The sequence below is a fragment of the Portunus trituberculatus genome, chromosome 33, assembly GCF_017591435.1.
Source record: "Portunus trituberculatus isolate SZX2019 chromosome 33, ASM1759143v1, whole genome shotgun sequence".
NCBI lineage: Eukaryota > Metazoa > Arthropoda > Malacostraca > Decapoda > Portunidae > Portunus > Portunus trituberculatus.
The window spans coordinates 4,511,053-4,536,052 of NC_059287.1; the positions used below are offsets into that span (position 1 = coordinate 4,511,053).

Here is a 25,000-nt window from a genome sequence, read left to right on the forward strand (position 1 = left end):
GGCGGCGAAGGATATAGGGAAAGTGACAGAGGAAAGCCCAGTCGTGTTAACCTGGGAGGGAATAGAGGAAGCTAATGTAGAAGGCAACGAAAGGAGTGAGGTGAAAGAACCGAATGAAGGAGATAGTGAAAGAGGCGGTGAACAAGATAGTGATGGTGAAGGAGAGATCAAATTGCCAAGTGACAGTGAGGTGAATGAAATGACTGAAGGAAAAGATAATGAAGGAGACGATGAAGGAATGGCTGAAAATATGAGAGAAGAAAGCAGTGAAAAAGACAGCCAGAAAATGACTAAGGAACCACACGAAGGAGATATAACCAAAGAAAACGAGGTGAGCAATGTGAATAAAAAGAAAATGGAAGCGGATACTGAAGAAATAGAACAAAAACCTTACAAATTAAACATAAAGCAGAAAAATAAAGCAAAAAAACACACGAAAAGAACTAAAATGAGTGAAGATGAAGAAGAAACAAAAAGAGGCGAGGAAGACGAAGAAAGGGACACAGAAATTACCTTGGAAGATAAAGAGATGAGGAACAAGACGACAGAAGAAGATGAAGAAGGGCAGAAGAAAAAAGTCCCTACTGACGAAGGCAGTGAAGGAGGGACAGGCGGTGCAATAAAGGCTTACCTGGTGGTGGGGACGCAGGAGGGGTGGAGGGAAGGCAGAGTGGAGGAGATACAGCTTCGAGACTCAGCAGCACTATTCAACTATGACTATCAAGTGAGTGGGTGTTTTGTATCGTTTATTACTGAGACGTGGATTGCCTTTGGTTTGAGTTTAACCTCTTCAATTCCATGACGCGTTTTCATATTCATTCTGCTTACTAACTGGTGATTTTATACAGCTTCAGAAACTTATGTGGGGATTAAAATAGTGAAGATTCTGGCTATAAATATTCTTGACCTGCATAGACCCTTCCTAATGTAAATAAAACCGCCTAATAACACCAACAGATTCATGATAAAAATGCATTCCAGTATTGAACAGGTTAAGGAGACGTGAACTGCGTTTGGTTCGTTAAGTCAGTGTTTAGATAAGTTAAGATGGTCAGGCTAGACTTTAGTTTTGGTAGAGTTTGGTAAGTCACGCTAAGGTAGATCATGTTATAGGTTAGGTTAGATTTGCTATATTAGGTTAGGTTAGGTTGGATCAGGGTAAATTTATACTTTAGATATAGTCAGGTAAGTCACGTTAAGATAGGTTATGGTTAGTCTAGGTTAAGTTACTTCAGTTAGGTGTGTCATGTTAGTTAGATAATGTTAATCTTGATTATGTTGAATCTTGTTAAGTTAAGTTAAGTTAAGGTTATATGTATGTATATATATATATATACATACATATATATATATATATATATATATATATATATATATATATATATATATATATATATATATATATATATATATATATATATATATATATATATATATATATATATATATATATATATATATATATATATATATTATATATATATATATATATATATATATATATATATATATATATATATATATATATATATATATATATATATATATATATATATATATATATATATATATATATATATATATATATATATATATATATATATATATATATATATATATATATATATATATATATATATATATACAATGAAAGCAATGATGAGTTCAATGTGGTGTAAAACTCTTAAAAGACAAACTTCACATGAGTGGTTTTATTATCTGGTAGCCGCAGGTTTCACCTTCATTTTTCACTGTTACTGTTTTCATCCAAAACAGAGATCCATTTGTTGGTGACTCGCTTCCAAAAATGTTATTTCAGTCCATGGTCGATATCTGACACCACTGACTCTCAATTTCAATTGTCTTTGACTCATCAACTAGATCAAGTGGCAATAATTCTGAGAATGAGGGTGTCGTGTGAGACTTGGACAGACAGTCTGTGATAGGTTTTTAACCTGTTGTTATCATTATCAACTTTATTACTATTACTATCTGTTGCTATTATAATTATAATTATCATTATTATTATTATCATTATTATTATTATCATTATTATTATTATTATTATTATTATTATTATTATTATTATTATTATTATTATTATTATTATCATCATCATCATCATCATCATCATCATCATCATCATCATTATTTAGATAAGCTACGTAAGTAGCCAAATTATGTTACCAAGCAGCCCAAATATAAAATGAACTAGCCAAAAAGTCGCAAGTAGCGGATTATGAATTTACATTTCGCCCATTCTGGCAACACTGCTGCCGCACTGGAGAAACCTCCCGTCTGAAGGGCTTCAGAGACTTCTAGATTGCTTCCGTACTTGCACCTTGGCTGGCCAAACTCTTTCAATTTTATCTATCGACTTCTACCTTTCCTTCGTGCTGGAAGTTTGCCTACATTCAACCTGTTCCTAAAAAGTGTAGCCGTTCTGATCCCTTAAACTACCGTCCTATAGCTTTAATCTCTTGCTTGTCTAAAGTTTTTGAATCTATCCTGAATAGGAAGATTCTTAAACATCAGTCACTTCACAATCTTCTATCTGATCGCCAGTATGGCTTCCGTCAAGGTCGCTCAACTGGTGATCTTCTGGCGTTCCTTACTGAGTCTCTGTCATCCTCTTTTAGAGATTTTGGTGAAACTTTTGCTGTCGCGTTAGAAATATGAAAGGCTTTTGATAGAGTGTGGCACAAAGCTTTATTTTCAAAACTGCTCTCCTAAGGCTTCTATCCTTCTCTCTGCAACTTTATCTCAAGTTTCCTTTCCGACCGCTCTATTGCTGTTGTGGTAGACGGCCACTGTTCCTCAGGGTTCTGTCCTATTACCCACTCTCTTTCTATTATTCATTAATGACCTTTTTAAACAAACTTCTTGCCCTATCCACTCCTACGCTGATGATACCACCCTACATCTTTCCACGTCCTTTCAAAGACGACCAATCCTTTAGGAAGTCAACAGATCACGCAAGGACGCTACAGAACGCCTGACTTCTGATTTTTCTAAGATTTCCGATTGGGGCAGAGAAAACTTTCATGTTTTCAATGCCTCAAAAACTCATTTCCTCCATCTGTCAAATCGACTCATTCTTCTAGTCAACTATCTCTTCTTCAATGACACTCAACTGTCTCCCTCTTCCACACTGAATATCCTCGGTCTGTCCTTTACTCATAATCTTAACTGGAAACTTTATATCTCATCTCTTGCTAAAACAGCTTCGAAAGTTAGACATTCTGAGGCGTGTCCGCCAGTTTTTCTCACCTCCCCCCCAAACTGCTAACTCTGTACAATTGCCTTACTCGCCCCTGTATGGAGTACTCTTCGCATGTTTTGGGGTCGTTTCACTCACACAGTTTTATTACATAGGGTGGAATCAAAAGCTTTTCTTCTCATCAACTCCCCTCCCTTAATGGTCTTCAGCTTCTTTCTTACCGCCGAAATGTTGCATTTCTTTCTTTCTTTTATCATTATTTTTCATGCTAACTGTTCTACTGACCTTGCTAACTGCATGCCTCCTCCTCCTGCCTACCTGCCTCTGTATTTCCGTTTTCCTACGACTTGACTTCTTTTAAGAGGGAGACATCAAGACATTTGCTCCCTAATCCTGGCTAACCCTTCACCTTTCTTCTAAAGAACCAGTATTTAAGTGGGCCTTTTTTTAATATTTTGTTGCCCTTGGTTGGCCCTCTCTCCTACATAAAAGAAAAAAAAAATATTCTAAAATTTGAGTGTCCGGCGTCGCGCGGGTTGGCTTGGCAGTGCAAGCAGCCGGTAAATCACTGCCGCGCGGGCAGCATGTGAATGGTCTCATTGATCTTCATTGATATCTAAGCCGCATAGCAAAACAACGTGGGATAAAACCGTTCGTGTGAAGCGGGCCTTAATGGTGGATTTTGCGGTAATGAGTCGGTGACCATTGGATGGTAACAGTGATGTGAGGATCAAGATCCACCTCAGCGGCTCACTGTTCAACCCGCAGAAGACAGCAACAATGCGGGGGAGGGACGCACTCTGCCTCATTCTTTACCTCTTTTATCGAAGTACATCTATAAGTCATGGCTCGACAGGTATTTGTATGTTCGCTATAGTAGAACAACAAGGTTTGTTTTACTGTTGGTCTTATTTAAGTGAATCCACTTCTCTTTGCAAACGAAAGTGACGGACTGCACCTCCCCCTGGAAGGCAATACGATGACAGTCTCGGGCATTACTATAGAGCCAATAGCTATTAGGTGGTAAAAATTATGAAAAATTCCCTTCTCACAATAGTGGACTTCAAAAATTATGTTTTGAGTGGATCTGTTAACGGTTTCCTTCACACAGGAATATGTCGCTGATCACAAATCAAATAGTTACTTTCATCCCTTGAAAAAAATATTGAAGCTGCAAGAAGTAAGTCAACAGGCCTACACATACCTACCTATACATACCTATTTTTACCAATATCAGCATCCATATATCTGTTTAATCTTCTTTTAAAACACTCCATTGACTTAACACTAACATCCTGATTACTGACCACGTTTTTTTTTTTTTTTTATACCATGTGGGCTTTTCACGGGAATTTCTAAGCTAAAGGGGGTACTTTTTTGGGGTACCTCTTATCTCAAGGCCCACCCGCTAGGAAACCGTTGCCCCGAGTGAGGAAGCCCAACCTACACTCGGACCGTGGATAGGATTCGAACCCGTGCGCTTGGAAGCCCCTCGGACCCCAAAGCACGCATGGTTCCACTCTATCAAAACCAATTCCTTCCTGCCTCTTTCTTAAACATAAATTTTTCAAGATTGAACCCATTATCTATAGTTCTATCCTGGCTACTGATCCTAATTTAAGGCGGTTCACACGTGTCATTATTCGACTGAAATTGCAAGTCGGTAGAGTTTGTTTACATTGTGATGTCCAGGAGAAAAAATTGAAAATGTGGTGTCCAGATATAAAGAAGAAGGTTTTGGAGTTGTTGAGGGAAAAAGAGCACATCTGGGATGTATTCTACAGCAAAAAAAAAAAAAGCTTACGCAAATCGGCGTTCGGCGAGATAGCTGCCATCCTCTGATGACTGCTTCCCTCTGTGCAGGGTGTTGTTGGTGGTGATTGAATACTTGCAATGATTTCATTTGATCGCAATCGCCATCGTCACCAGAGGAAGACATCTTGTTGGGTAGCTGTTTGTTTACATTCACTTCCCGCCAATAAGGCAGGGTTCTCAACCTGGGGTACGCGTACCCCAGGGTACGTGAGAGGAATTTTGGGGTACGTGGCGGGTTTCTCAAAATGCTTCAGTTTTAAATAGCAGCAAATTCGTTTGTAGTATACAATGTGTCCTTCACTAGAACCAGGACACGTTAACAACGTTAACAAGGAAACTCTTGGAGTTATATCACTTGAGAGGAAGCTCTCTTGGATTACAGTTGCCACACAACCTTGCAAACCTATAATATTTGCTCCGATTTCTTATCTTATATGTTATTCACACACACAGTGACTTATTTATCACTGTTACTAGTTACAAGTTGCAACTAGCTGCAAGCAACACTAGTTCACTGCCATAATGATCGAAAATTGTCTGATATAGTTCCTTTTTGGTAAATGCATTGCATGTTAGTCACATATAGTGTCTCCCTGTGAGGTACCAGTTCCTATCGACACTACCTCATAGAAACATACTAATATTAATTAAAAATTGTGTCTGCTCCACATATATAACACAATTTAAACTTAATAAACTAAGTCAATAAACCATGCATTTATTGTTACCCTTCCTGACGCTGCATTGTGGGTAAGGGTACGTGATCAATACTGAAAGACTTCGAGGGTACATCACATTAAAAGGTTGAGAAGAAGAAGAATTAACCTGTGCAGAAGCGAGGTGAAATGTGTGTTAAGGTTCCGTGCTGTCTTCAAGTCTCTAGAAATGAAAGATCTTGGTACACCAGACAATTATGTTTTGCTCTATATTATGATGTCAGTCGTATAAACTCAAGTAACTATAAAGAAATACCATGGTAGAATAAGAACAGAAAAATACTGGTAGGAGTAAAACCCTGGCAAATCAATAGATACATCATAATACAGTGTTTAGAGACGATTACTCTGTACCGCGAGACGATACTGACTCTCTCCTGCGAACACTGAAATTGTGACAGTTTGGGTCCTCTCCTATTGATATTAATCAAAGTATTGCGATTTATTCACAATAGTAATATATTACACTCCGACGGAACACGGGCCTAATGTGTTTGAGATGTGGCATTTTGTTTTAGTACATTTCGCTCTATATAGCGACTGTTTAGGACTAAAAAACTGTAGCTTCAGGTAGATATTCAATAATGTTATCTATCGATTTTCAGTCTTAAAGTAGGGAAAATTACGAATATTGATGCATTTCTTTTATAGTCCTCCTTGCTTCTCGAAAAGGTGCACGAATTTAGAAAAGGTTGAAGAACACTAAACTGTACCCTGAAAAAAATACAGTAAAAAGATAAGATAAAATGACCAACATCTCTATTATTATGGAAGCTAATAATAATACCAAGACTAATTAAGTAATTCAGAGATAACGAAACGAACGACGATCACGAGAGCTTCCACGATAACAGTGTGTACGATAAGATTTGATTCCAGATTCCTCGATAGCGCTCCGAGTTTCCAAGATAACAATGGCATTCCAGTTTCCTCGATAGCGATGCAAGTTTCCAAAATGACGATGCCTTTCCATGATAAAGATGCCCTTCCAGTTTCCAAGATAATAATGCGAGTTTCCACGATCAAGATGCAATTCCAGTTTCCACGGGAACGATGCGGGTTTCCACGATGTCGATGCGGTTCCAGTCCTCACGATGCGATTTCAAGACACAATATTGAAGTCCACTTGCCTACACAGGTACTGGGACGAACCCTTTCACCCCGTAAGGATCCACCCAACACCCTTGAGTGCGAGTAAAGTGACGCTGCCACCTTCCTGCGCTGCAATTGAAGTCCACTTGCCTACACAGGTACTGGGATGAACCCTTTCACCCCGTAAGGATCCACCCACACCCTTAGGTGCGAGGAGAGTGGCGCTGCCACCTCACTGCGACGCAATTGAAGTTCACTTGCCTACACAGGTACTGGGGCGAACCCTTTCACCCCGTAAGAGTTCACCCCAGACCCGTGAGTGCGAGGAGAGTGACGCTGCCACCTTACTGCGCCTCACACGGGTAGCCATGAGCATAACCCGCCACACTCCACTCCCCAAACACTGTCAGTGAGTCCTTTTCACCCCGTAAAGGACCACTGGTACGGTCAGTGCCTGGCTCATGGCGCACAGCGTGCCCTCGTTCATGGCGAGTTGTTCAGCCCGATGTCATTATAAGCAGAGGTCCTGTACACACCACTCACCACCAGACTCTATGCAAGGAGCCCTTATCACCCTTAAAGGCCCCTCACGGCATCATCTGATGGACGGTAGACACGGCACCCTGCTTAAGGCGACGCCTTGCCTAGTATGAGGCGCTGCAAGTTGACAACAATCAGTGAGCTTGAAGCCGCGAAGGAAAATGAGTCCACGCTAACAATGGGATTCCACGACAGGTTGCGATTCCAGTGTCCACGGTACAGATGTGTTTGTTGAGGATAACGATCCGTTTATCGAGGCTAACGGTGCGGCGATGGCGATGGCGAAACGATCCAAAGTATTATTACCTACACAGGTACTGGGACGAAACTTTTACCCAGAAAGGGTCAACCCCAGTCCCGTGGTTATGAGAGCAGTGACGATGCAACCTTGCAATGCCTCACACAGGTCGCCATGAGCAATGACCCGCCACACACCACTCCCCAAACGCTGTCATGAAGTGAGTCCTTTTACCTAACCTAACCTAACCTAACCTAATAACCTAACCTAACCTAACCTAACCTAACGTAAAGGACCCCTGGTACTGTCAGTGCCTGGCTCATGGCACATAGCGTGCCCTCGTTCATGGCGAGTTGTTCAGCCCGGTGTCATTATAAGCAGAGGTCCCGTACACACCACTCACCATCATATTCTATGCAAGGAGCCCTTATCACCCCTTTAGGGCCCCTCACGGCACCATCCGGTGAGTGGTAGACATTGATCTCTTGCTTATGGCGACCCTTGCCTAGTGTGATGCGCTGCAAGTGGACGACTAGTAGTGAAGCTTGAGGCCACCAAGGAAAAGCAGGACCTGCAGCCAGTTCCTGCCTTGGGCCCCAGGCCGGACCCGACGGCCACCTCCTTCCCCCGTGCGGCGCCCAAGGCCGTCACGGCCCTCAAACATCTTTAGGCCGAAAGTTCTCAATCGTCGTTTTAATTTTGATTCGAATATAAAATCGTCGATGGTAAATGAAAAATAGCTTTGGTGTGAAAGTGTGCAAGAGTTAGCTGATTAATGAAACAAGGTGAGGCAGCTTTGCTCCGGAGTATTTAGTGTACTTTGCATGTTGCTGCCGTGAATGTGTACGTGTTTGTAGGTAACTGGATAGAAACAGTAGACCAATGGTAGTTGTGTAGCTATTGGGGAACTTTTGAAAATTAGTTAAGCTTCTGGATAGAGTGGATGAGTGCACACAGGTTTGCGTGTCTTATACATAAACTGCCACTTGTAAACATAAATTTTTCTATTTCATGCTCTTAGAAAAAAGCAAACTTAGTTTTCTTTATTTCCCTGATCACAATGACGTATAAATATCAATGTTCCAATCATAAGGAAACACTAGGAGAGGACCCAAACTCCCGTTGAAGTTGCCAGATTCAACAGATATCGTAATATTTCACAGAAAAGATGGTCAACTGCATATCGTATATTTTTGGATATTCTTTTGTCACGTAAGGAGATATCAAGATAGGTAAAGTATTTCTAAACATGTATCTACGACAAAAAACGCTATAATAGTAGAGTTAGGTTATAACTATGCATTGTGTTTTTTTATATACCATCTTGCTCTATTCCTGGGACAAAGATTACTTCTTCCTCAATTGATAGCTCGAAGTTAGTATGATATTTTCTTTCCTTCTAGGTTAGTAAGTAGACTACAAGACACCATGAACCTATGAAGCCCCGTAAATGAGATTATTTTCATAACTTAGAAATCAAAGTCTGATAATGAGATTGTCTATTGCCAACCAAACCGTTCTGCATAGACGTCTTCAGCGTCATAGAGACCTAATGATGTTAGCTCATGGACAGTGGCCATCCTGACAGCGCGAAACCACAGGGGGTTCATAAGAAGATTTCCAGGGGTACTTAGATAGCTGATCTAATAAAATCCTTTGCAGTGCCATTGCATATTGAGTTCCATGTTCCATGTGACAATACTGGGGGTACTGGTAGATGGTCTTATAACTCAGGGGGTTCTTAACGATAAAAAGGTTGAGAACCCCTGGTATAAGGGAATTGTCTAATGGAGTGCTAGATATTAACAAACCAAATTATTAAATCAAACAAAACCAAACGATGATAGTTGAGTGTAAATTTGTTGCCATGATGCTGGTCAACACTGAGTTTGTTGGTATCAGTGTTACACCTTCCTTTTCTTTCCTTACCACTGGACTGAGCAGAGTTACCTTGGTGATGTGTCTACCACTGATGCAGTGTAACCAACTGGTCAATGAGAAATCTTTTTTTCTTTTCTTTCTTTTATTGTGAAACAGATGTTCTTCGCAGAATAACAAATTTCGGCACTTAGCAATCACACTACATTTTCTCTCTCTCTCTCTCTCTCTCTCTCTCTCTCTCTCTCTCTCTCTCTCTCTCTCTCTCTCTCTCTCTCTCTCTCTCTCTCTCTCTCTCTCTCTCTGTCTGTCTGTCTATCTATCTATCTATCTATCTATCTATCTATCTGTCTGTCTATCTATATATCTCTCTGACTGTTAAAGAAGTCACATTTAATAGCGTTAAGCTCCTAGTATGCTTGATTGACTGACTGGCGACTGCTCAAATTAAAGATGTTAAATCTCTAAGCCTGAAACCGTGGTCTTAATTGCTCGTAATTGTCTAATACACTGGAAATTCACTCCACTTGATTTAATCCGTCGTTAATGTTATATGTGGCCAATGAGAATAAGTTATTCAACAAACTGACGAGTGAATACAGTAATCTGCTGCTTGGAGTTACAGCAAAAAATTACGACTTGTTTTAGAAGCTCTTACCAGCGTCCATTCTGAAGTAGTGTTCTATTTTGAACAGTCATGTTTAAGCTTCTACTTCCTTCTATCTTCTACCTAATGAAAATTCTTAATTTCTGTTCATAGATTCATGTTTTTAAAGCATGCCCCTTACACTGGAGAGTGGGACTGAGGGAGTAGCTGCTAAGGGGAAAGGACCGAGTTTAATGTATTACGTATAGTACACATGGATACAATTATACAATTCAAGAAGATTCTAAGCTTTATTTGTAGATCACGAGAAGAGCATGAGGCAAATACGTGCTGCCTCATCGCGAATAAAACCAATTAATAAATTCTGTATTACATATACAAATGTAAATAAAATGTACTCCTATAAATTATCACCATTGAACTACAGACAATTAATAAAAACAAACATTTTTCTACTCTGTGGAGTTAGTCATTTGTTGCTCATATAGGGATCACCCTAACTCTAAAATTAGGTTTCAAGTTTGAGTCATCTTTGCCAAGCCTGTCATGTCAAGTGTACAGGGGCGGCGTGTCCACAACGCTGCCGATAACAAATAAACACTGATCCAAGACTTTATCCAAGATCTAAGACTCTGATCTTCAGACTCTGTTGATGGGGCACAGCAACCCTTGCAATGGCGATGCCTTGAAAATCCAAACCCAACACTTCTGTATATGCAAATATGAACCTTAGAGACTCAAGTGCCTTCCTTTACTCTGAGATATTCAGACTCAAGTGCCTTCCTTTACTCTGAGATATTCATGAACTGTTATTTTGCAGAAAATTACATATCAACTCTAAATATGTTTCCACAAAGTTGCAATTTGTGTTGCTGCCGTGCATGCCTTGCCACCCCTCCATTGGTGACTTGGCACTGAGACCTCGTCGGCCCCTTACACTGACTTGCTAACTCTCTTTTATCATATGAGATTACTTTGCCTCTTTGCTAAAGATACATTTTCAATGTCATCCTTAAAGACACACAGGGACCTCGTCTAACACTTACATAAGGTCGCTAACTTTATTAATCATATGAAAATTACTTTGCTCAAGATACATTTTTAGTGTCACCCTTAATATGTGAACATGCATTTCCTACATTAGCTTAGTAACTTTTTTCGTCATACAAAAAATGCTTTGTTAGTAAAAGATACATTATCAGTGTCATCCTTAATCATGCATATGATAATTATATATACTATTGGGGTGTGTGCTTACACAAATTTTCAATGATGCTTTGAAGATTCTTTCACTCTTGATGTTCATCCATAGCCTCACATTGCTGATTTGGATTAAAATTTCCTGTTTCAATATCCTTCAGTTCCTCTGCCATTCGCCTAATTTGGTTAAGTTGAGTAACTCTTTCCTGCCATCCGGCCTTCCCTTCTCTTTCTTCTGTCTTTATCATGTCGATGTATTCGACAGTACTCAGTGAGTCTGGTCTCAGTGCTATTTCCCTTAATCTTTCAAGGGACTTCCGCACACAGTTGGCCATGTGCATTATTTTTTTCTGCCTCTCATCAAACTCTGCTTGAATCTCATCAATTAGATTTTGAGCGGTCAGCTCAGTTTTTGCCTTTTCGTATCGTTCACGAATTTCCGCTACGGTCTTTTGAACTTTCTTCCTAGTGACAGAAAATGTAGTCACACATTTCATTATCGTCAAGAGAACAGTGTAGAGGACAGACTACACACTTCTTAGACTCGTCCATAACAGAACACCAGCTCCCACCATCTTCAAAAATGCCCTCCAATAAGACGCTAGCCAAGCAGTTTTGGCAACAAGTACTCTCACATTTCAAACAGTTGCGCATTTTTCGATAATTGAACCTACCATCGCTGTATTCCTTTTCAAAAACATCTTCCTCTACTTCTATTGTGAAATTTTTGTTCATGTTGATTTCATGTTCATGATCCTTTAGCAATTTCTTCTCTTTTTCGAGAGTATTCTATTTACTTAGGCCTACTGTGATTTCTTTTTGTATACCTTCAATGTACACTTCAATTCTTTTACGCTCTTGAAGGACATCTTTAGTAAGAATGAGGCTCTTGCTTTCAACATAACGGAGTTTTTCCGGGAAGATCTGGAAACTTTCACATCCCATTTCCCTGAAGAGAGAGCCAAATCTCTGTGTTTTATCCGTCTCGGTGTAAATAGCAGAATTATTGAACTGGAAATATTCCTTATATGGTATTCCAGCTTCTTTTACAGCACTTAGAACCTCGGGCCGTTGTCCATCAGCAAAAGTAACTAAGAGGAAAATATTGTCACTTATGTCTTTGCCAAACAGTGAGAGGATACTGTCAAAAACGTATTTTTGCCCTACAGAGAGTCTTACCTGGGAAGACTGAACCACAAAGCCAATAGCATCGATGTCACGATTGCCACGATCTCCTGGGGAGGTGAAAAACTTGCGAAGTTGTTCCACTATTTCTTTGTCGCGCTTAATGCCCTTAGTGTCGCCGAAACCTGGAGTATCAATGATGGTGAGAGAATAAGGCGATCGGAAAACGTCCTGGTGATGCAGAGTGTAGGAAGTAACATCCTTTGTCTGGCTCTCAGCCTGGTTGGCGCTACTGTCCTCCACAATCATTTTGAAGCGGATTTTGTCATCCCAGTCAACTCCAAGGACATAGTCAACTAGACCATTGATGAGCGTGGTGTTTCCAGAGCCTGTTTCTCCCACCATCATGATAACTTTGTTAGTCTTAATCTGAATACTACGTCCAAACTCTAGCTTTTCAAAGCACCCATCTTCATCCCGCACTGTCTGCTCCATTGGAATAGCATAGATACTTGGAGTTCCGCCTTGGACAGGGGAGGAGCGTTGAAAAACGGATAGTTTGAGGGGCGTCTGTCCAGATCCCGCCATCTTCACCAGCTACCTCGGCGTGGGTGATGTCTGTGGTACGAGTGCGACTTACAGAGAGAGAGAGAGAGAGAGAGAGAGAGAGAGAGAGAGAGAGAGAGAGAGAGAGAGAGAGAGAGAGAGAGAGAGAGAGAGAGAGAGAGAGAGAGAGAGAGAGAGAGAGAGAGAGAGAGAGAGAGAGAGAGAGAGAGAGAGAGAGAGAGATTTAATTCCTGTTTTTCGTGTATCAAAATGATCATCGTAACATTTAAGCTGCATCCCCTTCCAAAGTTATTATTAGTAACCAATTACAATTCTATTAAATAGAATTGTAATTTTGTTTTAGAAGAAAGAGAAACTTTTAACTGTGGTTGAGAAATAGCAATAAATGACCAGTTATTTTTCCAGTGTTTTGAAACTTTTCTTTCATTATGACCCAATTTGATTTTATATATACTTCACTGATGACCCAGTATGTCTGTTCTATTATAATTAACTTTATACCTCTGATTTGGAAAGTTGGACTGGTTCACACACACACACACACACACACACACACACACACACACACACACACACACACACACACACACACACACAAAAAACCACACACACACACGGTTGATCCATTGCTTATATAATGTTCATGATGTGGCGACTTCCTAAACAAGGTCTTGTGATACAGTTTCGTCTTCCAACCCGTACTTTGATTAATCCTGCTGTATAATACCTAGCCTCATAATATTATTGCGTGTGTTAATTGCTTTAGCTATTATTTTCCTCCTGTGGATAGTCAGAGACTTGCCATCCATTCCTCTCCCTTTTAATTTGGCCGTAACATCCCCAAAGCTACAACGTTACCAGGCCAATCACTCTAACGTAATAAAAAGAAAGAACACTTGGACACCACTTAACCAACCTCTAGCAAACTAAACTCTCAAACCTAAACCAGCTGAAAATATCAAGTAATTATATAGCAAGAGAAACGCCACGAAAACTAATGAAATCTCTTACATTATCTTTAGGTACTGATGCATCGCTTATAACACGCGATATGGCAACTATTTCTTACTCATAGTTTGGTATCCAGACGCTAGATGGCACTAAGATTCATTGAAACACAAGGGAGGTAAAGAATCGAGAGCTAAGGTTACTCTATTGTTGCATTTCGTCACTAGATGGCAGTGTTATTATTTGAGGTAAAGAATCGCTAGCTAAGGTTACTCTTCTTTTTCATCTCGTTATTAGATGGTAGTTTTGTTATTTGAGGTAAAGAATCGAGAGCTAAGGTTACTCTACTGTTGCATTTTGTTAGTAGATGGCAGTGTTGTTATTTTCACACTTTTCTTACTCACCCATTTTCTCCTTCAGTTGTTCACTTATTCATTCCTTCACACACTCAAACATTCACTTCTTTACTCACTTCAATATTCGTTTCCTCATTCACTCTTACACGTCGTTCATTCACTCCCTCACTCTTTCACTCATTCATTCCCTTACCGGCTCCAACATTCACTCCCTTACGCTCCCATACATTCATTTCTTCACTCACATTCACACATTCATTCATTCTTTCATTCACGTATCCAAACATTCATTTTCTCACTCACTCACTTATAAAACCATTCACACTCACTCAGTACTATATTCTCTCACTCCTTCCCTTACTCTCACTCACTCTCTCATACTTCTAATCCTTCACTCTTTCACCCATCCAGACATTCTCTCTCTCTCTCTCTCTCTCTCTCTCTCTCTCTCTCTCTCTCTCTCTCTCTCTCTCTCTCTCTCTCTCTCTATAAAAAACCATTCACACACTCAGTACAATATTCTCTCACTCCTTCCCTTACTCTCACTCTCTCATACTTCTAATCCTTCACTCTCTCACTCGTTCACTCCTAATTACTCCCACAGGTGCAGAGTGACGAAGGTGTGCCCAGGTGTACTTCAGATACGCCACATGACAGTCTCCTCATCTTCCTGCCCAGGTGAGACGCGGGACATACCTGTGCTTATCAACTTACCTGTGAGTTTTGATCTCTTGGGAATTTATATTGATTTATTCTCACAGTTTATTTTTCGTACGTTTCCAATGATTATTGTAAATAACATGTATGTGTATGGAATAAGTAAAGAAAAATGTAATATAATCTGAACTAATGGAATATGTGTGTGTGTGCGCGCGTGTGTGTGTGTGTGTGTAGGGCTGAGGGCGTGGTGCAGGGAGCGGCAGGGGCAGTGGCGGCAGGATTGGTGGAGTCAGGGGCAGCCATCCTCGTCCCCCACCACCACCACGACGGCCACCATCACCTCCCCCTCCACGGTGAGTGTCGGGGCGGGGTTCGGAGCTTCGGAACGCCAGGCACGTTTCACACTTCTTTCCTCCTGACACTCATGAACCCAAGAGACGCGCGTCAGAGAGCCAGAGAGTCAGAGCTGGATGTGAAAGTATCTTAGTATATATTAACCCCTTCAACACTGGGACACATTTTTACTTTGAAATATGTGTACGATTAGACCATTCCATTTACATTAGGAAGGATCTATGGAGTTCAGAAGATTAATGGCCATAGTCTTCAATATTTCAATTCCCCACATGAGTTTTTAAAGCTGTATAAAATCGCCAAATAGTAAGCAGAATGAATATGGAAACGCGTCATGGTACTGAAGGGGTTAAAGAAAAAGTAAACGCCACAGGACGAATGGCGTAAGAAAATACCACAAAATAAACAAGTAGCTCAATGAAAAAATAGGGGAATAGAATATAGATGTAGCAATATCTTCAGGAAACAATCTGACATCTAAAATAAATAAGTAGATAGACAAATAAATAAAGAAAAATTAATACAGATTTTTCAAGTGATATAACCTAATCGAAGTTCTGAATAATAAATTAACCAACAAAGTAACCTAACTCACTACCTACTAATTACTGTACCTGGCCAGCACCTGCAGCACTGGCGGGGTGGAAGAGGCAGGTGCATGAGGCGGTGAAGAGAGCTGGCGTCACGTCCTTGGCAGCCTTAGCACAGCGCCTTCAGGAGAGTGACGGCCTTAGGAGAAGCTGCCGGGCGAAGATGGACAAATCTGGGAGAGTATTCCACGTACTAAACAACACTGACGAGGTAGACGAAGGAGGATTAAGCTTATCAAGGAATGGGAGAGGTACAGAGTGGAGATAGATGGACGAGCGCCTCCTATCCTGCTTGCCACGCCATCTAGTGAACACGCCAGGAGTCTTTTGCTCTCTCTCTCCGACTACCTGACAGGGACGCTTCACCCAGAACACGGCTGCCGGACCTGCGTGGAAGCGAGTGAGTGGTTCAGAGGGATGCTGGGAGGGCTGGGAAGGAGTTTGGGTTAGTAGGGAGGCCTGGAAGAGGTTTAAGTAAATGGGAAGACTGGGAGTGATTTAGTAGGAGTAATAGGGAATGATGTGTGTAGATGCAGTGGGTGTGATTGGTGAGTTGCTTGTATGCGTGTGGTTGTAAAAATTCTCAGATTATTCTCTCTCTCTCTCTCTCTCTCTCTCTCTCTCTCTCTCTCTCTCTCTCTCTCTCTCTCTCTCTCTGTTTTGTGAGAATGTGCATTTTCTTTAAGTTGTTTTGTGACAGCATCCCTTTCTTACATTTTCCAATACCGTAAATACACTATTGTCTTCATTTATAATTCCCTTTTCATCCTAACCTTTTATCATTCTCTCCCTAATCTTTCTCAAACTTTTTTCTCTCTCTCTCTCTCTCTCTCTCTCTCTCTCTCTCATACACACACACACACGAAGAATACGTCATGTAAACAAACCCATTTTCTACATATGTGTTTTAAGGGATCACATTTTTATTTTCAAACCACCTGTATAACAACGTGCATTTTTCCCTACAGGTGGCACGGAACATTTAGGAGAGAAAGAGGCGAGGCAAGAGGGGAAGGAGGAAGGGGAGATGGTAATGATAGAAGAGAAAGAAGAAGTAGATGATGAAGAGGGGAAGGAAGAAATGATAATGGTGGGAGTGTTTATAGAAAGACCACAACCTTTTCTGTCTATCATCCTCAACTCTATAATCAACTCAGCGCTGCCGTTACAATCTACTCAATACTACATCTACAACCAGGTGAGTGGAGAGCGCTGAGTGTTAGGACGGGGAAAGGTGGTAAGGAGATTTAGCGCCAGATTTTCAAAGACAAAAAGAGACGATTTGACAAGTTCTATAGAGTATTTTTCCTGTTGGTAATGCAGGAAACTTGTTAACTTGTCACTAAAATTACAGAAACATCCTTAAAAATTCGTGTCACTTCAATTGGAGCTCTTTGAAAATAGTGAAGGTGCAGCGTGGAAGTGTTTCAGAATATGGGATTTAAATTATTATGCATTATGTTGGGAGGGATAAAAAATGAAGTTAATCCATTCCGTACTATGACGCATTTTCATATTCACTCTGCTTACTATTTGGTGATTTCATTCCGCTTCAAAAATTTATGTGGGGCGTTAGAATAGTCAAGACTGTGGCCATTAATCTTCTGACCACCATAAAATAAGTGTTTACAAATCTCAAGGTGAAAAATGTGTCCCAGTACTGAAAGGTTTGATACAAAATAGACTCGATACAGTATAGAGATGAAAAGGTTGAAATTTATGAAGACTCAGATTACATGTATTACGTTTTGAAGGTTACAGAAAAGTGAAGTTTGTACAAGTATATTTAATACGCTATGTAAATAAGTAGAAATGTTAGACTCATGCCAGCAATATACTCATCTTTTATCAACAATCTAGACTATTAAGCGCAATACCGTCAGCTTTCAGTCCAAGGTTCAGTCTGGAATTGTAGTCTGTCGAAGTTGAAATTTACACATTCACAAATAAAAGGTAAATGTGAATACAGGAAAATTCGTGAAAAGCAGACTGATTCAAAATAGCACATTAACACAGAAATTTAATGAAAAAAATCAAATGAACATGTAAACTAATAGAAAAAAATGATACAAGAAAATTAATAAAAAAAAAGCAATAATTGAAAATAATACATAAGGAAAAAAATCTAATAAAAAGAATCAAACTAACATACAAACTACGGAAAAAAAATAATACAAGAGAACTATCAAAAAACATTCATTCAAAATATCATATAAACAAAGAGACTTAATGAAAAAAAAAATATATTGAACTAACATATAAACTAATAAAAAAAATAAATACGAGAAAATTAATGAAAAAAACCAGTAATCCAAATTAGCACAATAAACCAAAAAATCTAATGAAAAAAAAAATCAAACTCAGGTAAACTACTAAAATAAATAATAAAAAGCTGATAAAACGCAGTAATTCAAAATAATACATTAACAAAAAATCTAATGAAAAAAAATAATTAAACACATGAAACAAAAAAAAAAAATGAATGCGGAAAAAATAATAAATGGCGCTGATTCAAAATAGGACATTAGGTAAAAAATTCTATTCAAAAAATATAAAACTGGGATGCAAACTACACACAAAATAATACAGTAAAAGTGCTAAAAGGCAGACTGATTAAATGTAGCGCATGAACAAAGAAATCTAATTAAAAAATGAAACTCACATGAAACGGGAAGGAAAATTAATGCAGGAAAAGGAAATAAAAAGGAAATAAAGAGGAAATAGAAAGGAATGAAAGTAACAAAAAGGCATAAAAAGGAATAAAAAGGAAATAAAAAGGAATAAAAAGGAAATAAAAAGGAAATAAAAAGGAAATAAAAAAGGAAATAAAAAGGAAAAAAAGGAAATAAAAAGGAAATAAAAAGGAAATTAAAAGGAAATAAAAAGGAATAAAAAGGAAATGAAAAGGAAATAAAAAGGAATAAAAAGGAAATGAAAAGGAAATAAAAAGGAATAAAAAGGAAATAAAAAGGAATGAAAAGGAAATAAAAAGGAATAAAAAAGGAAATGAAAAAGGAAATAAAAAGGAAATAAAAAGAAATAAAAAGGAAATAAAAAGGAAATAAAAAGGAAATAAAAAGGAAATAAAAAGGAATAAAAAGGAAATAAAAAGGAAATAAAAAAAGAAATAAAAAGGAAATAAAAAGAAAATAAAAAGGAATAAAAAGGAAATAAAAAGGAATGAAAAGGAAATAAAAAGGAATAAAAAGAAATAAAAAAGAAATAAAAAGGAATAAAAGGAAATAAAAGGAAATAAAAAGGAATAAAAAGAAAATAAAAGAAAATAAAAAAGTAAAAAGAAAAAGAAAAAAATAAAATAAAAAGGAATAAAAAGGAAATAAAAAGGAAATAAAGCAAATAAAAAGGAATAAAAGGAAATAAAAGAGATAAAAAGGAAATAAAAAGTAATGAAAAGGAAATAAAAAGGAATAAAAAGAAATAAAAAGAAATAAAAAGGAAATAAAAAGAAAATAAAAAGGAATAAAAAGGAAATAAAAGGAAATGAAAAGCAAATAAAAAGGAAATAAAATGGAAATAAAAAGAATAAAAAGGAAATAAAAAAGAAATGAAAAGGAAATAAAAAGAAATAAAAAGAAAATAAAAAGGAATAAAAAGCAAACTGGTTCAAAATGGCGCATCAACAAAGAAATCTAATTAGACAAATGAAAACCCACATGTAAAACAAAACACAAAATAAACCCGAATAAAAAAAAAAAAAAAAAAAAAGAAAAGAAAAAGAAAAACCGATCCGAAGAAAAGAAAAATAGCTGAATTAAAAACACTGAATTAAAAAAAAAGGGCAAGTAAATAAACAAATAAACGATGATAAATAGAGAACACAAAAGGGAGACGAAAATCAAAACAAAATATGCCAAGAAAAAGAAAAAAAAACTAACAAAATTAACCCCTTCAGTACTAAGACATATTTAACCTTGTGTTTGGGTACCATTAGACCATTTCATTGACATTAGCAAGGGTCTATGGAGGTCAGAAGATTAACCCCTTCAATACGGTGACGCCTATGTAGGCGTCATGAAGCCCCAGTAGCATATACGGTGACGCCTACGTAGGTGTCATATTTCTTTTCTGAGCTTTCTTCAGTTCAGTTGTCCCGTATAGTGTGTTGGATACCAACTACACACGCTGTATGCTGTCCTTAAAATCCTAGTGCTCCTCCCACCATCCTTGTCTCCACCAATCACTAAAGATAAGCTACATGCGTCCCGCCTTGTGTCTAAAATTACCCAATGGCATAGACTGTTCCCATCTCTCTCTCTCTCTCTCTCTCTCTCTCTCTCTCTCTCTCTCTCTCTCTCTCTCTCTCTCTCTCCCTCCCTCCCTCCCCATCTCCCTTTCCTCCTCCCCTCTCCCTTCCTCTCCTCCTCCCTCTCTCCTCTCGAAAGATAAGTTACATGCGTCCCGCCTTGTAACATTCGTGAAACACACACACACACACACACACACACACACACACACACACACACACACACACACACACACACTAAAAACAAATTTTCTCTCTCTCTCTCTCTCTCTCTCTCTCTCTCTCTCTCTCTCTCTCTCTCGTCTCCCTCTCCCTCCCTCCCCTCCCCTCTTCCTCTCGAAAGATAAGCTACATGCGTCCCGCTTGTGTCTAAAATATTAGCAAATGTCACTCTCTCTCTCTCTCTCTCTCTCTCTCTCTCTCTCTCTCTCTCTCTCTCTCTCTCTCTCTCTCTTTCTCCGAAAAGAAAAGCGTCCACTTTCCTCTTCGAAGGCGATATAGTAACTAAAAAATAGCAGCATAATCCACAAAGACGACAAGTATGACAAGCTTGCACGAGTTTCCCGCGCTTGGGCGCGCGGCACTACCACCCGTATATCATACAGGCAGGCTTTTTTAACATCCGGCGCGAAGGGGTTAATGGCCACAATCTTCACCATTCTAGTCCCCATATGAGTTTCTGAAGCTGTAGAAAATCACCAAATAGTAACCAGAATGAATAGGAAACGCGAACACCTAACAAAACAATCACACTCTTAAACCATTACCAAGTCACCGCCTATCCCTTCACCAGGTCCAGGAATACGAGGATCAGGTGTCGCAGTTTGCTGGTGACCTTCGTGTGGCAGGGACGCGTCACGTGACCCTGGGAGACACTGTGCCAGATGACCTCACCATGACCCAGCGAAAGAATGACCTTCTGTGAGTACCTGGTGACTTTGGGAGGAAGGGGAGGAGGAGGAGGAGGAGGAGGAGATGGTGGAGAAGAAGAAAAAAAGTAAAATAGGAGAAAAATTCAGAAGAAGAAATAAAAGTAGGGAGGAGGAAGAGGAAGAGGAGGAAAGGAACTCAAAGAAAGAGCAAACAACAACAGTAAGAGGAGGAATAAGAGGAAAAGTAAAAAGAAGAATTCAAAAAAAGAACCAACAAAACTAAGGAAAAGGAGTAGGAGGAAGAAAAGGAGGAGGAAGAGGAGCAGGAGGAAGTGGAGGAGGAAGAGGAAGAGGAAGAGAAGGAAGAAGAAGAGGAGGAAAAGGAAAGAAACTCAGAGAAAGAACAATTTGCGACCGTACGAGGAGAAGGAGGAGGAGGAGGAGGAGGAGGAGCAGGAAAGGAACTCAAAAGAGGAACAAAGTACTAAAGAAAGAGAAGGAAGAGGAAGAGGAAGAGAAGGAAGACAAGGAAGACTGATATCAATAAAGACAGGACGTGCAAGATTTCATAACAAGTAGGGAATAAAACAAAACAAAAAAAAAAAAAAGAAAGATAGAAGTAGAACAGGAGCTTTATAAATAGAAAAATGCAAAGAGAAGGAGAAAAAGGAAAAGGCAGACGAAAAAAAAAAGAAAAGGAGAAGGAAGAGGAGAAAAGGGACAACTAATTTAATGATTTAATAAAAGATAAAAAAAAAAAGAATGTAAGAAAAATAGATGAAGGAAATGAAGACAAAGAGGAAGAAGAAAAGGAAGAAAAAAAGAAAGAGGAAGAAGAGGAAGAGGAAGAGAAATAGGAAAAAGAAGAGAAAGAGGAAGAACAGGAGGAAGAGAAGAATTATAGGGCTTTATTAGTATTTATCGAGGAAGAAGAGAAAGAGGAAGAAGAACAGGAGGAGAAAGAGGAAGAAGAGGAAAGAAGAGGAAGAGGAAGAGATAGAGGAAGAGAAAAATTATGAGACTTTATTATTATTTACCATTTTTTTTCACAATGGCCGTTAGGGACAGAGTTAATTGGTTTGAATTAATTACATAGTAATGATTTGCATATAGATTTGATTTATATACATGATTATTAGTCTATAGGTGATGGAAGTAGTAGTAGTAGTAGTAGTAGTAGTAGTAGTAGTAGTAGTAGTAGTAGTAGTAGTAGTAGTAGTAGTAGTAGTAGTAGTAGTAGTAGTAGTAGTGTTGTTGTTGTTGTTGTTGTTGTTGTTGTTGTTGTTGTTGTTTTATGTTATGGCCTAAAGCGCCTGTAGGTCTACTTGAAGAGTATGGGAATCGCTGACCAGCTTCCACAGGTAATTTTATTTATAGTGGTACCCATATTAGGGGCCATGTCACCACCCAAGTGCATCTTTGGTGTAAGGCAATCACACCTCCATCTAGAGCAGTGGTTCCCAAACTTTTTTCTGTCATTTCCCCTGCACCCAGTTCAACCATCCAGATTTCCCCTTTATGTGTATGAGAGAAAGAGCAGTTAAAACACACTGAGACTATTTACTAATTTATTTTTCAAATGTACAAATATACTGATAAACTTATAGTTACAGAGTAAAGTGGATAGAGAGCAGTTAGTAACAACTAAGCATAGCCATAGAGAGCGGTTAGTAACAAATAAAAGGACTTTTGTTTGCTCTTCTACTTCAGAATTAAATTAGTGAGAAGGGTGATGCTGCTTCTTGTGCACCAGTGTATCAATAGCAGGGTTAGTTTTGGCAAGCGCGCAACGTATGTCACATTCCACCTCAAGTCGGTTTCGTGCTTTGGGCTTGATTGTGAGTAAAGTAGAAAATCCTGACTCACAAAGGTAGGTTGTGGAAAACAGAATGAGGATTTTCAATGTGTTGTTGCTCAGTTGTGGGTATGCTCCACACATATTAACCCAAAATTCTTCAAGATCTTGTGCACGAAACTCATCCTTGGCAGAAGAGTCATGTTTGAGCTTCAAGAACTCATTTTGCATGTCCTCAGGGACATCATCCACCTGACATATAAATGGGTTCTTTGTCAGCCTCATTGAAATGTCTTCAGTTTTGATACCAGGGAAATACCGCTTGAACTCGTCCCCCAAATGATCAAGATGAGTGATGATTTCCTCCTTCAGTGGGTTCTTGATGTCTTTCCCACCAAGCATGTCACTCAAACGCTCACAGAATGCTGTATTTCCTTTTTTTCATTTGTTTTCCCAAAGTTGTAGTTTAGCCATGAAAGCATTGATGGTGTCCGTGTGCACAATCACGTTGCTCCTTTGTCCCTGTAATTTCTTATTTAGTTCACTCAGTTTCAAAAATATCAGCAAGATAAGCCATTTGTGCTACAAACCCTTCCTTGTTGAAGGCAGACAGCAGGTCCACCTTGTTGCTGTAACTCAAAAACAACTTTATTTCTTCCCGCAGTTCAAAGACCCGTGCCAGCATGTTCCCTTTTGAAAGCCATCGCACTTGTGTGTGAAATAAAAGAGCAGTGTGGTTAGCATCCATGTCCCGACAGAGTTCGCGAAAGAGGCGAGTGTTCAAGGCTGATCCTTTCACATAGTTAACAATGTTTATGATGACAGTCAAAGCATCATGAAGGTTCTTTGGAACTGTCTTTGAGGCGAGAGCTTCTCTATGGATCATGCAGTGTGTTCCTTTTAAATCAGGCTGCTTCTGCTTCACAAGAGTAATGAATCCTGATCGTGAACCAAGCATATTAGGGCCACCATCTGTGCAAACTCCTTCCGGTTTGTTCCAATCCAGTCCCGACTCTTCAAAGAAATCTGCAACTACTGCCATTACATCAACTGCCTTTGTTGTCATCTCTAATGGCCGGCAAAAAAGAAACTCTTCCTCGATTCCTTTGTCAGTTATGTAGCGGCAAAAAGCAAGCAGTTGTGCAATGTTGGTGACATCCGTAGACTCATCAATTTGAAGGGAAAAAAGGGCGATGACATTACCTTTGACACCACATTTTCCTTAATGTCTTCAGACATTTCTGCAATTCTGTTCTTGATGGTGTTGTTGGACAAGGAGATCTGTTTCATCTTCTGTGATGACTCCTCTCCTAACACAAGCCTCACACTGTCAACGATACATGGTTTCAAAAGGCTTTCACTAATCGTGTGGGGTTTCTTTGCCTTGGCCACCTGAAGGGCAATCACATATGAAGCCTTCACTATGCTGATGTTGGTTTGCTGATACGTCCCAGATGCATCCATCTTCATCCTCTTCAAGCTGGATAACTTTACCTCAAAAAAGCTACAATTCTTATCTTTCAACTGTGGATGAGCATTTGCCAGATGCTGCTTCAGTTGGAAAGGTTTCATGATGCTATTAGAGAAGGTTTTCAAACACACAACACACTGAGGGATGTGTGCACCGTCCTTGACAAGATATGTGAACCCGTAGTCCAAATAACTATCTTGATACCATCTTCGTTTCTGTGACATCTGAAATCAGGCATAAAACAAGGCCTATCAATTTGGGAGAAGAAAAATAAACATAGGAACATCGTAATTCTGTATAGAAATAACAAAATTTTCCATTCCTCCCCCTCCCAAATATAAAATAAATGAATAAATAAACAAATGAACTTCTCATAAACATACAAACTTTTAAGGAATAGTACTTTAATAAAACATCTCTTGAGTAATAACAACCTCAGCCAAAGCATAGAAATAGATCCATGAATTTTTATATCATATTATCCAGTTAACAAACTCACGATTAGAATTGAAATATTATTCGCATTCCTTGTACTACTCAGAAAACAAGCATGAAGCACTGAATCAATATAGGCTGGGATTGTGTGTCAGATGCTCCCAGGCTAACTGACTACTCGTAACTCACTGTGAGTCTGTGAGACTGTAACTCCCGTACCACACCCCGCACTCCCTTCAGAGTTCATGTATGAACGG

The 25,000-nt window shown here is 39.0% G+C and overlaps 1 protein-coding gene across 1 annotated transcript in view; it reads left to right on the forward strand.

The window, feature by feature from the left end:
• The first annotated feature begins 439 nt into the window (after window positions 1–439).
• Window positions 440–25,000, forward strand: part of LOC123512406 (procollagen-lysine,2-oxoglutarate 5-dioxygenase 1-like) — a 38,076-nt gene continuing 13,515 nt past the window's right edge. Inside the window, 7 exon segments of the mRNA XM_045268795.1 lie at window positions 440–724; window positions 14,907–14,980; window positions 15,197–15,315; window positions 15,939–16,148; window positions 16,151–16,306; window positions 16,875–17,104; window positions 20,964–21,091. Coding sequence (XP_045124730.1) covers window positions 449–724; window positions 14,907–14,980; window positions 15,197–15,315; window positions 15,939–16,148; window positions 16,151–16,306; window positions 16,875–17,104; window positions 20,964–21,091 — 1,193 coding nt within the window. The 5' untranslated portion in view covers window positions 440–448.